Source organism: Salvia hispanica, chromosome 1, assembly GCF_029641045.1.
Source record: "Salvia hispanica isolate PSC_SH4W2 chromosome 1, Shi_PSC_v1, whole genome shotgun sequence".
In the NCBI taxonomy this organism is placed as follows: Eukaryota; Viridiplantae; Streptophyta; class Magnoliopsida; order Lamiales; family Lamiaceae; genus Salvia; species Salvia hispanica.
This window is the reverse complement of record NC_142692.1, coordinates 19,732,541-19,745,744: the sequence shown is the minus strand read 5'-3', so window position 1 is coordinate 19,745,744 and position 13,204 is coordinate 19,732,541. Positions and strand designations below refer to the sequence as shown.

The 13,204-nt window shown below is 33.0% G+C and overlaps 2 protein-coding genes across 2 annotated transcripts; one reads left to right on the top strand and one right to left on the bottom strand.

Moving 5' to 3' along the window:
* Positions 1 to 648: 648 nt before the first annotated feature.
* On the top strand, positions 649 to 3,100 carry LOC125207650 (calmodulin). The gene is made up of 2 exons (XM_048107084.2): positions 649 to 842; positions 2,379 to 3,100. Exons 1-2 carry the CDS (start codon positions 767 to 769, stop codon positions 2,750 to 2,752), a joined length of 450 nt encoding a protein of 149 aa, XP_047963041.1. The 5' UTR covers positions 649 to 766; the 3' UTR covers positions 2,753 to 3,100.
* A 6,328-nt stretch (positions 3,101 to 9,428) lies between these two features.
* LOC148933402 (uncharacterized) lies at positions 9,429 to 12,239 on the bottom strand. Its single transcript, XM_089059949.1, has 3 exons — positions 11,565 to 12,239; positions 9,726 to 9,857; positions 9,429 to 9,443 (listed from the first exon to the last, which is right to left on the bottom strand). The coding sequence occupies exons 1-3, from the start codon at positions 12,237 to 12,239 to the stop codon at positions 9,429 to 9,431; spliced, it is 822 nt and encodes a 273-aa protein (XP_088916075.1).
* Positions 12,240 to 13,204: the final 965 nt, after the last annotated feature.

The window sequence follows — 13,204 nt, the reverse complement described above, 5'->3', positions numbered from 1 at the left end:
ACACATTGCTTAGCCGGCACGGGATTTTAGGAGTTATTGGTTAAAGTGTTTAATTAGAGAGAGAAAATATGGGTGTAAGTATTAAAGTAGAGAGATAAAGAAAGATAGATATTTTAATAGGAGTGAGAAAAAATGGTTGAGTATGGAGAGAGAAAATTTTCAAATAAGGAAATGTGTCATCTTAGTTGAGACAAACTAAAAATGAAAACGTGTCATCTTAAGCGGGACGGGTGGAGTAGTATATTTTGAATTCGAGTGAGCGAGTTATATACAGTCCTTACGCACTGGCTTGAATTTTCTTGAGTCCACATCTGACATGAGAAAAGCTCCAGAATTGGAGTATCTGAAATGTGTGTAGTGTGTGTAGTGTGTGAAATATGTGTAGTGCGTGTAGTATGTGAAGTGTGTGCTATATTCACCAAACATGTCAATTTAATTTCATACCAATTCTTTATTTTACCATACATAGGATTTGGAATTGTATTCCATAGAATTCCAATTCTCATTCCAAAAGTAATTATTTTGGACCAATTGCGTAGTTTAACTATATATTTAAGAACAAAATTTACCTTTTAGTCCAAGAATTAAGATTGGCTATAATTTGATAAAAGTTGGATAATTTTGAACTGAACATAATTTAATCAAATTGATTGATTTAAATGATATTGGGCGAATTTCCTCTCGTTTTCATATAACATTCTCTCTCTTCCTGCGTATTATTATCTGAGAGAAGAGGAGATCACATTGAATCAACAATCGGAAGAAAATGGCGGATCAGCTAACCGATGAGCAGATCTCCGAATTCAAGGAAGCTTTCTCGCTATTCGATAAGGATGGCGATGGTAAATATATTATTTCTTATTTTCTTTGCTGTATTAATTTTGCTTCTTTTTTTTTCGTGTTTTGTATATCGATGTCTCCGAATGGATCTGCTCAAACCCTCGCGGCGGCTGTTAGTTTTGATATTTTCCGATCTGCCAGGTTTTGGTGGTATTTGCATTAGAATTGTATTGATTTTACAATTAAGATTTAGATCGCTCGACGAAATGAGATTTGGAAATGCAACTTTCGGCTTTCATTCGTGATTATATATGTTTTTGTTTGCTTGTGTGTTGCTCTTATTCTCCCATGTTCTTAGCCGCGTTCGGATGTAGGTATTATTAGAAATCAATGAAATTCTACTGCTTGTTTTCAATTGATTGCCAATGCTACTTACTGACCTTTCTAATTGCGGAGGTGTTTGCTTAGTAGAATGCTTTGTGGTGGTTAATTTACTGTGACGATTAGTTGATTCCATCCAATCTAAGATGTTGTGGTCTGTTGAAGTTCCTTTGATTGAGTAAAACTGTTGATTGCACTGGCATTCGGATTTTATTTAGGGCAGCTAATTTGAAATTAGCTATTTTTCTATCATATTTTGGGATAGATAGGTTATTACTCCAAGTTTGTTGTAAAAATTTAAGTAGTTCAAAGTAGTAATGGTTTCACAAATACTCCCTCCGTTCCGCGGTAGTGGAGGCGTTTCTTTTCGGCACGCGATTTAAGAAATATTGTGATAAGGAGTTAAGTAAAGGAAGAATAAAGTAGGAAGTGAAAAAGGCAGAGAGATGATGAGAGAATAAAGTAAGAGAGAAGAAATTGGTTGACTTTTGATAGAAAAGGAAATGACCCTATTATTATGGAACGAACCAAAATAGCAAAATGACTCCACTACTGCGGAACGGAGGGAGTATGTGTCGGTTTGTTGGCTCTTTTCTCTTTTCCCTCTCTGATATGCATGTGCATTTAATTCATGGCCGTGCTATTTACATTGGTTGTCTTATAAAGTGTCTAATATTTATCAATTTCACATTACTGCCCTTGTTATTAGAAATGAGTCACTCACCCCTTAAAAGGGGTTATAAGGGGTTATAAGAGGGAGAGCTATCCATACTTTTATAGGTGAGCTAGGATCGTTACCAAGTCGATGTGGGACAAGATATTAATAATTTTAACACGTCCCCTCACGTGTGGGGTAGAATGACACATCGGACTTCCATCAACTGGGTAGGCAAGAGAAGAGATAAAGACATAAAATCCATCATCGACTTGGGCCCGCTCTAATACCATATTAGAAATGGGCCACTCACCCCTTAAAAGGCCTTATAAGGGGGAGGGTTATCCATACTTTTATAGGTGAGCTAGGATCATTACCAAGTCGAGGTGAGACAAGATATTAAGAATTTTAACACTTGTTTTCTAGGGTCTTGAATATAAGAGGCATTTTTCTTTCTCGTTTCTGGTTGCATTTTTATTATTATTTCATGGTCATTTGTTGTCATTTTTATGGCTATTCTAAGTTTCCCTTCCTGTATAAATGCTTGTAAACTCCATCACAGGCTGCATTACTACCAAGGAGCTTGGCACGGTGATGCGTTCGTTGGGGCAGAACCCCACAGAGGCTGAACTTCAGGATATGATCAATGAAGTTGATGCTGATGGCAATGGGACAATCGATTTCCCAGAGTTTCTTAACTTGATGGCCAGAAAGATGAAGGATACTGATTCAGAGGAAGAACTCAAGGAAGCTTTCCGTGTTTTCGACAAAGACCAAAACGGATTCATTTCTGCAGCTGAGCTTCGACATGTCATGACAAACCTTGGGGAGAAGCTTACTGATGAGGAGGTTGATGAAATGATCCGTGAGGCTGATGTGGATGGTGATGGGCAGATCAACTACGAGGAGTTTGTCAAGGTCATGATGGCCAAGTGAGATCCAACCCAACTGATTCTAAATCTTTGAAAGTATGAAATAGACCATAAAAGGAATAAGCGCAGATACGTCTGATTTTATTCCTATTTTCTCTTAGATGTATTCTTCTGGCATTATCAGCTTCATTTTGGTGCTCACCTGTTTTTCCTTTCGCATTGATTTTTAAGTGCTTTTGGTTCTTCAGTTCAGTGTATGCAGTTTGCGCTGTTCCTTTTTCTCTTATGGCCATTATTTCTTGACATTTCATTGTAAGAACCTAATGCAGTCGGGATGTAAGTAGCTGCATCATCTTTCTGTCTGCTCGTCTCTCTTACTCGGATTACTTAATCATGGATGCTCTTCTTTCTACGTAGACTCTTGTAGTGCTTGATTTTCTGCTCCAATTCTTACTCGTTTACACCCTAATTCTTACTGTTTTCTACCCCAATTCTATAGTTTTCTGCCTAATTCATGCTCTTTTCTGGTCTAGTTCATGATTTAATATCTGGGGATTGCTGGAACTTCAAAATGTCAATGTGTTTACTTCTCTATGTTGTGGTTTAACATGTTGATTTTTTTCTCTGGGTTTGAAGATGCCCTTTTCCCTATAAATACAAGTTTAATGTTATCTACTTGAACTAATTAAATTAAAATAAATATCCATATTCTTGCCGTCAACCTTTCTTCTTTAGAAAAAGAACTTTTCCCTATTGGGCATTTTATACTTGTGCTTCTTGGTACTTCATTTTAGGATTTTGGTTCAATGAACTTCTATTTTTATTTGTTTTCACACCCTTACTCTTGTTCCTTTGGTTTTGACCATGTACTTGTGCTTATTAGTGGCTTTTGCCCATATGTATACATAATTATCTGTAGAGTAAGGGTTAAATGTGGTTCTAAAAATATGATGATTTTCAAACGGGCCGGAATCAGTCCATTTTGGATGGCTCTGAGTAAAACTATCGATCAACGGATGTTTAGCCGATTTTGACCAAATAAGTTACCTAGTACATTTATTAGCTGCTAAATCATTACTTAGTTTTTATTTAGAAAAAATGTAAAATGAAACAAAAAATTAATAAAATAAATACCAAACAAATACAAAACAAAAATACATGATGAGACTTTACAAAACAACAAAACAAAAAATTATTTTAAATGACTTTCTTTAAAATATTGTTGTAATCAAGCATTAAACATGAATGCTTTAAAAATCAACCATTCAATATTTTCTAAATAATACAACAAATATATATATATATATATATAAAAGATTGTGATCAATTGAGATTTTTTATGCTAATTGAGAAATGAGATGCAATATCAGCCACTCATTTTTATTAAATGAGTAGTCCAGATTTTTCCACATAGAAAATATCTTTAGATTAATTAATTATGAAATGGCAGAATGGTAATATCATGGTAAATTTTATTCAATAAATATTTTTTTTTTAATTTTACTTTTTAATTAATTTTTTTTAAAATTTTTAAAATTATTTTTTATTTATTTTTTTAATTTTTTAATTTTTATTTTTCAACTACATATACAATTCATGTCAACTACACACATATAATGTCAACTATGTGTACAATCCATGTCAACCACACACACAATTCATGTCAACTACACACATATAATGTCAACTATGTGTACAATCCATGTCAACTACATATACAATTCATGTTAACTACAACTACATGTACAATTCATGTCAAATACTCCCTCCGTCCCAATAAATATGAAACATTTGATTTTCGGCACGAGATTTTATGCAGTGTTGTTTTGTGAGTTAATGAAGAGAGAGTAAAGTAAGAGAGAAAGAAAAGTAGAGAGAGTAAAGTAAGAGAGAAAAAAAAGTAGAGAGAGTGAAGTTTCCATTTTAGGAAACGTTTCATTTTTAGTGGGACAACCCAAAAAGGAAAACGTTGCATTTTTAATGGAACAGATGGAGTAGTATTTATTGAATAAAGTTGTTGACATTTGATGTGTAGTTGACATGAATTGTATATGTAGTTGAAAAAAAAATTAAAAATTAAAAAAAACGAAAAAATAAATTTAAAAAAAATTAAAAAAAATTAAAAAAAATTAAAAAAATAAATAAATAAATAAAATTACAATTATGCCCCTCTGTTGACATAAACTACATGCTGTTGACATTTCACAAATATTCTGGATGAGTGGCCCATATTGCATCTCATTTCTCAATTTAGCTAAATAATCTCAACCTAACAAGACCCTATATATATATATATATATATATATATATATAGGAGTGTACTAGTATAACAACTAATTTTAAAGTTACAACGTACATCCAACCACGTGCTGCCACATGGCACGAAAAATGCAATATTGTATACAGAAAAATGCAATACGCATTTGTAGAAGCTATAAATGAATTTCGGCAGATTGCATTTTTGTTATATGCAGATTGCATTTTTTATTGTTAAGTTTTGCATTTTAGATATTGACTGTTTAAATTGCATTTTATATATAGACGGATTGCATTTTTATATGTGAAAATGCAAAACTTAACAATAAAAAATGCAATTTATGTGAAAATGCAAAACTCAACACTATAAAATGCAATTTACATACAACAAAAATGCAATCTGCGAAAATGCATGTACAACTAGATTGCATTTTTGTGTTTAAAATATTGCATTTTTCGTGCCACATGGCAGCACCAGATTGGATGTACGTTGTGACTCTAAATAAGGGGGCACCCTAGTGCTCCCCTATATATATATATATATATATATATATATATATATATATATATATATAATATAGAGATGTGATCATATCATAACCCCCAAATCATATAATAACTCTATAACCAAATCTGGACCACGCATATTTGATAATCTTGTGGTTGAGATTCAAACTTAGATTTACTTCATAAAAAGGCGCAGAGGGGTAAAAATGTAATTTCATCATTTAATTTCTGAATTTTACTCCAAACACGCGATGAAATAGCGATTCACTGTTTCATTCTGTTTGAACTCAATTCTCTCACCTTCACAATTAACAGATCGATTCTCTCATCTTCATCTTCCATATTTCTCGCCTATTTTATTTCAACATCTCCAGATTTTCTTCGATTTGTTCATTATTCCGTAGTCTCCAGATTTTGTTTCCATAATTGTGATCGGGAAGATGTTTTCAATTTTGCGTTCTTATTTTCATTGATTACCTCTTCAATTGCTGTGAACATTTGCTTCGATGGAATCTGTAGCAAATAACGAAGGTAACAATCATTATCTATTATTTAGCTTATTGATTGTGTTCATTTTCATGTATTGAATTTGATTTTAGATTAATATTAGTTGTCGATTGGTTTATGTTTCTGATGTACTGAAATTCTTATTTGATTATATTATGTATTGTCGATTATGTGTTAAAATGATACGTTTGGCTTATAAATGTTAGGTTTACTGCATAACATGATAGTTTTGTCGGATAAAATGATATAATGATAAAATGATACTATGATAAAATGATACTTTTACTGATTTGTAGGTATGTACATTCCTGTTTGTGATGATGCTTTGAAGCCAATGATTGGTATGAAATGCAATACATTAGTAGAAGCAGTTGGTTTCTATGAACATTATGCTCGTTCAGTTGGTTTTGGCATACGTAAAATGGGTAACAAATCAGTTCAAGGTATTACTAAGTGGCAGTATTTGGCTTGCAGCAGACAAGGCTCTAAGAATTTTATACCTGGTCATGCATCCCAATCAACTGAAGTGTCTTTTAAGAAGCGTAGGTGTCGGTCATTTAGGTGTGAATGTCTTGCTAAGCTCAATTTGAGATATTTTTCAGATGGCAAGAGCAGAGGATATGAGGTTTATCAGTTTGTTGAGTATCAGAATCACTTAATGGTTGCGGATGAGCATAGGCATTTTATGATGGCCAATCGCAATCTGGATCCTATCCATCGAAGGTTTATGGAGGATTGTGGCAGGTGTAATATTGGTCCCACTCTCACATTCAAACTTTTGAAGGAGATAATGGGTGGACCTGAAAATGTTGGATGTGATATTATTGATATTAGAAATGGTTATCGTGATATTATGTCCAATATTGATGGTTCAGATGCTCAAATGATTTTTGATTATATGCGTTCTCAAAAGAAATCATCTGATGCCTTCTATTATGAAATTGAGATAGGATCTCATGGAAAGTTAACTAGACTCTTCTGGGCTGATGCTATTTCAAGACGAAATTATCATATGTTTGGAGATGTAATTTCATTTGACTCAACATACAACACTAACAGGTATATTACTTTTGTTGCTAATAGACATAAAATTATACTTTTTGTTGATTAAAATACTTTTATGTTATAAAATGATACTTCTGAATTATATAATGACAAAATGATACTTGCAGCAGATAAAATGATACTTTTGGCTGATAAAATGATAGTCATAGTTGATAAAATGATAGCCATAGGTGATAAAATGATACTTCTGAATTATATAATGACAAAATGATATTTGCAGCAGATAAAATGATACTTCTTACTAATAAAATGATACTTTTGGCTGATATATTGATAGTCATAGCTGATAAAATGATACTTTTGGCTGATAAAATGATACTCATAGCTGATAAATATAATTCATTTTTATGTTATATTCTGAAGGTATTGCATGATTTTTGCTCCATTCACTGGAAAAGATAACCATTCTAGACCAGTTACATTTGGAGCTAGCTTGTTATCAAGTGAAGGTAGAGAATCCTATTCTTGGTTGTTTGGCTGTTTTGTTCGATGCATGGGGGTAGCACCCAAATTGATTATCACTGATCAAGATTGGGGGATCAAACTTGCTGTTCAATAAGTACTTTTACAAACAAGGCACCGATGGTGTATGTGGCATATCATGGTTAAGGTGTCAGATAAGTTGCCCAAATCTTTACTTGGTAATGAAGATTTCAAAAAAGAGTTGAATGCATGTGTTTGGTCTGATTTGTTAGAGCCTGATGAGTTTGATATAATATGGAATGATATAATGGAACGGTATGGATTAGAAGACGTGAACTGGTTTGGATCAATGTTTGAAGATAGAGAATATTGGGTTCCTGCTTATTTTCGAGATTTTCCCATGGGGTCGCTTCTTAGGACTACATCGATGTCTGAATCGAAGAATAGCTTTTTTAAAAACTACACAAAGCCACGTGCAAATCTTGTACAGTTCATCAATTTCTTTAATTATGCTGTGGGAGATCAAAGGAATGTCAATTCACGATTGAACTACTTGGATTACTCAACTATTCCTGATTTGTCAACCCAATTGCCTATTGAGAAGCATGCATCTACAATCTACACTGATTCTATTTTCAAACATGTACAACAGGAAATAAGTATGGTATGTGAGATTGTTTCTATAACTACTGTTGAGGATAACATCAAGATGCATCAGGTCAAGGACCAATATGGTAGAACATGGGATGTTAAGTATGATTGTAAGCAAGACACATTCGACTGTAGTTGCAAGAAGTTTTCCAGAATTGGTTTGTTATGTTGTCATATATTTTGTTTGTTGAAGAATAAGTCCGCTAATCTCATTCCTGAGAAATATTTTGGTCGAAGGTGGTTGAAGAGCTCTTTACTAAAGGCAGCCCATGGTCTACCATCTGAGGAACAACAACCATTTGAACGTGTGTTCCATTTTTAACCTTATTTGTAAAAATTCTATTTTTCAGTCAGAGAAATGATAGTATTTACTGTAATAATGTTATCTTTTATCTTGCAGATTTGGATGAAAAGCAGGAAGTTAAGAAAAAGTTGTTCTCCAACTTTTATCGATTAGTCCAAAAGTCTGAGGGAAGTATGGATCATTTGTCTTTGTTAAGTGCTGGTCTTGATGATTTGGAAGAGCATATATTTGGAAATTGTGCAGCACCTTCAGTCATTGAAAAGAAGAAGATGGTTGAGGATTTTTATGGAATGGCAGTACCTGATGTAATTGATGTACATCCTCCAGACGTTGTTAGTACCAAAGGATCAGCTAGTGGCAGAGTAGCAAAGAGAGAGAGTGCAATAAGGAAAGCGAATAAGCCTCTACGACGGTGTGGTAAATGTCATGAGCTGGGTCGTCATGATTCAAGAAATTGTGGTAGAGTCAATGAGAAGACAGATTGAAGCCATTTGATATAGTTTAGATATTTTTGGTGTATAAAATGACATTTTTGTTTAATAAAATGATACTTTGGGCTTATAAAATGATAAAATGATATATAAGCTGATAAAATGATACTTGGAGCAGATAAAATGATAAAATGATACTTCTGACTGATAAAATGACAAAATGATACTTGCAGTAGATAAAATGATACTTTGGGCTTATAAAATGACATTTTGGCTTATAACATCATTCTTTTGTTTATAAACTGATAAAATGATACTTTAACCTGAAAAAATGATACTTGGAGCAGATAAAATGATAAAATGATACTTCTGACTGATAAAATGACAAAATGATACTTGCAGTAGATAAAATGATACTTTGGGCTTATAAAATGACATTTTGGCTTATAACATCATTCTTTTGTTTATAAACTGATAAAATGATACTTTAACCTGAAAAAATGATACTTGGAGCAGATAAAATGATAAAATGATACTTCTGACTGATAAAATGACAAAATCATACTTGCAGCAGATAAAATGATAATTTTGGGTGATTATATTCGAAACCACTATTACAAAACGCTATTATCAAGTCATATAAGTTAGTATACAAGGGGTTTAAATTCTTTGATCATCTTTTCAACATCAATTTCTCCTTTTTTGCTGTCATTCTCAAACTTCTTCTTTATTATTGTAAGTGTCTCAAAAGCCTTCTTGTTAGTATCTCCAATAAGCAATGCTTCAGTATATCTGGCACGGAGTTTTATGAAAGACTCTGTTCCCTTCTTCGTTAAACCCGAATTCTAGTTACGAACAGGACCACCCATGTAAGTCTCCAAATGGCGCATCACATAAATTCCACAGTCAACTTTATTTGTATCGTTCTGCCATGGCATATTCATGTATCTGGTTTTTGACAGTTTGACAGTTCTTCCCATTGATGGATTGACTCCATTTCCAAGATAAGTTCGGAAGAAATTTCTCTATTCAAATAACACAAAACATACATGAGGTTGATTAAAAATTATATTATGTTCCATACTGAATTATATTCAATGCATTTTAACTAATAAATATTGAATGCATTTAACTAAACATACTAGAGTACTTGGTGCATCTTCATATTTCTTCTCAAGTAAATCTTCACTAACCAGAGAATTATCAATCACATCCATCATTTGCATTTTGAGATTGAAGCAGGTGATATAATAATGTTCATACGCCCAGATCGGAAAGAATATCTAATTTTCAAAACATTATATATAAATGTCATTTTCAAAAATATAGGTATGTTGTCCTGTAAGGGATGCGATCATATCATAACCCATATTTATGGTGATAACCTAATAACCCTCATTTTATGGAAGAAAAGAATCATTTTATAGAACAGAATATCATTTTATGGACGAAAAATATCATTTTATCATGTATAAATATCATTTTTAGTAAAAATGATACTTTTGACCCATAAAATGATAGGGTTATTAGCTTATCATATAAATATGGGTTATCATTATAACGCACCCCTGTTCTATAATGTATATCTAATTATTACTTACCAGGTCATAATTTTCCCATTTGAAATTTTCAATCTTTGACACAAATTCATTCAAGTTTGAGCAAAATCTTTCTCGACTCTCTGCTTCAGTCCAACCAGATCTCCTTGCAGTAATGTTGTAAATCTGTCATGTTTACATTTTTGTAAATATATTTTAACTTTTAATGTAATACTATTATTTATTTACTCGTTTACTGTACCGTAGGTGTGGTGTTGATGAAAAGACGACTCGGTGATGACTTTGATTTGAATTTTTCATTGTGGTTGAGGAGCACAACCCATGTATCTATGATGTTGATCCTGACGTATGTACGTGGAGCAAGGCTGTGGAAGTCAATCTTGAACATTGTGATCTTGTCGTTCTCATAAACTACCTCACAACTGATTTCAAATTCATATTTAATGTTAGTTAAAAGAACTGAATAAGAATATAATTATGTAATTCAAAACTTACTGTTCACTTTCTTCATCTGCCATCAACCAGTACATTATTTCTCTCTTTTCTTTATTCAGCTTTCCTTTCAGATTTACTGCTCTGACATTGTAGGGAGAGCACATTGCTTCAACAATTTTCTTTGTTGTTCTGACCACTTTCTCCTTTTCAACTGGAGGATCTTGAAAAACCATCTTCTTCCCTTTGTCCTTATTCAAATTTTCTTCTCTTTGTTTTAAAACTTCATCATCTTCTTCAGAAACCACTTTCTCCTTATTCAAATTTTCTTCTCTCTGTTTTAAAACTCTAGCATCTCTGTGGATATCCTTCATGACAGTGGATATTATGGTATCAACTCTGTCATGCTTTCATTTAAAAAAAATATAAATTGTTATTGACAGAAGGGATACTATTTTACCTACAGGAACTATCACATTATCAGCCAAAAATCTAAAACTATCATTATGAAACAAAAGTATCATTTTATTCACAGAACCTATAATTTTATTCCCCGAAACTATCATTTTATCATTTTATCATGCAAAAGTATCATTTTATCCGCTTAAACTATCATTTTATGATGCAAAAGTATCAGTTTTCAAATAAAACAGAACCACCAAAAAACATCATCAAACCTATATCATTTTAACCATATAAACAATCATTTTATGTACTTAAACTATCATTTTTAAAAGTTACCTCATATTCTTCATTCTGAACTTCTTTCTCTGAAACTTTTTCCTTTTCTTTTCCAGCTGCTTTATTAGCCATTTCCTTTTCGCTTTTATTCTGTTTCTCTTGCTCGTTTTCCACCTCACCATCTTTCTCCTTCTCCATATCCTTTTCCCGATTAAATTCTTGATTCTCATTAGGACTGTCATCACATTCAGGTATCAGAGTGAAGGTAGGGAACTCATTCTTATTTTTCAGTATATATGTCCTCTCAGCAGCTTTAGTTAACTCAATCATGATATCAATCCATTCAGGATCATCAGTTTCATCATTGTTTATAGCCTGCGTCATTGTATCCTGACTTTCTATAACATGCTGCACACCTTCCTCTCTCAATCCCATTGCATTTCTCGTTGTATCACAGATTATCTTAAAGCTATTGAGATTCCTGAGTTTATCCGGCGCTGCTTCAAGGACATCAACCATCTTCAACATTGAGGCTTTAACATCCTTTGCAGCTCCCTTCCATTCATTTATGAAATTCTCCCATTCACTGGTTGTCCCCACTTCATCATGATCATTTGTCTTGAGACCTTCTACATCTTGAGATTCATCATCTTCGTCAGCTTCATCATTTTCTTCATGTGGCTGCTTTTTATATCGGTCATACTTATCACCCAGACCAAATGTTGAATTCTCCATTTCTGCTCTTTGTCTTTCTTTCAACAATTCGGCAGTCCATCCTTTCACTGTTGGAAAACATCTTGGCACCATTTTTTTTTCAAAGACAATCCTGTCCACGTAACAAGCCTACATTAAACAAAAACTAAATATTAGTTTTTCTGTAAATAGATTCATAGACAATGGAAAACAAATATATTCTTACCACTACAAAGATAACTGGCCCGGTAAATATCTTTGCTGTGTTTTTTTTCACCTCTTTTGTGTTTCATGCAATCTAGATATGACATAGCTACACCAATTGTATTGTTTGATATTCTCAACATCAGCTATGTAATCTAAAATTTTTGGCCTCAAATTTCCATCAGCAGGAGTGTTAATCATGGCATACTCCATGAGAACCATAAAAGTCCATTTAAACAACTCACCACCTTCTTTGTCTCTCTCCATCTGCTTTATAACATACTTTGGCACCATTTTTTTCTCTCCACCTTTACAGAATCTAGCAATTTCAGTTTTGATGTGGGTATTTTTCTGAAATTTGCTTTTATTGATAGGTAAAGATCCAATCGGGAACCCAAGAGTTATGTGAACATCTTCATCATCTAAAAAAAGTGATTCCCCACTGTTCAACTCAATTGATGAAGTTTTACGGTTAAAGTTGTAGATCAGATAATACGCCAGTGCTCTTGGGAAACTTCTAATATTGAAGTTTAGGAGTGCGCCAAACCGAATCTCTCGAACAGCTCTTCTTTGATTCTCGTTTAGAGATTCAAGCATGTCAACGAAGAAGTCAGTATTCCTTCTTCCTGCCAAAGTTGTTGTCTTAATGACTGTACTATCTTCAACAACTTTTTTTCTTGCCCTTCTTTGAAGCTGTCTTACCATCAGTTGCATCATCATTCTTTCTTTTCTTCTTATTTTTTATATGTTCTACTTCTTCTGCTAATGTTCTATGCTCATCATCATCATCATCACGAATGTTC

Bases quoted from the DNA above. Each gene is read 5' to 3' on its own strand.
- LOC125207650 (XM_048107084.2), top strand. From the start codon at position 767: ATGGCGGATCAGCTAACCGATGAGCAGATCTCCGAATTCAAGGAAGCT. The intron at 843-2,378 runs GTAAATATATTA...ACTCCATCACAG, and splicing joins ATTCGATAAGGATGGCGATG to GCTGCATTACTACCAAGGAG.
- LOC148933402 (XM_089059949.1), bottom strand. From the start codon at position 12,239: ATGGAGAATTCAACATTTGGTCTGGGTGATAAGTATGACCGATATAAA. The intron at 9,858-11,564 runs GTAACTTTTAAA...TTATTTGAATAG, and splicing joins TTCAGAATGAAGAATATGAG to AGAAATTTCTTCCGAACTTA.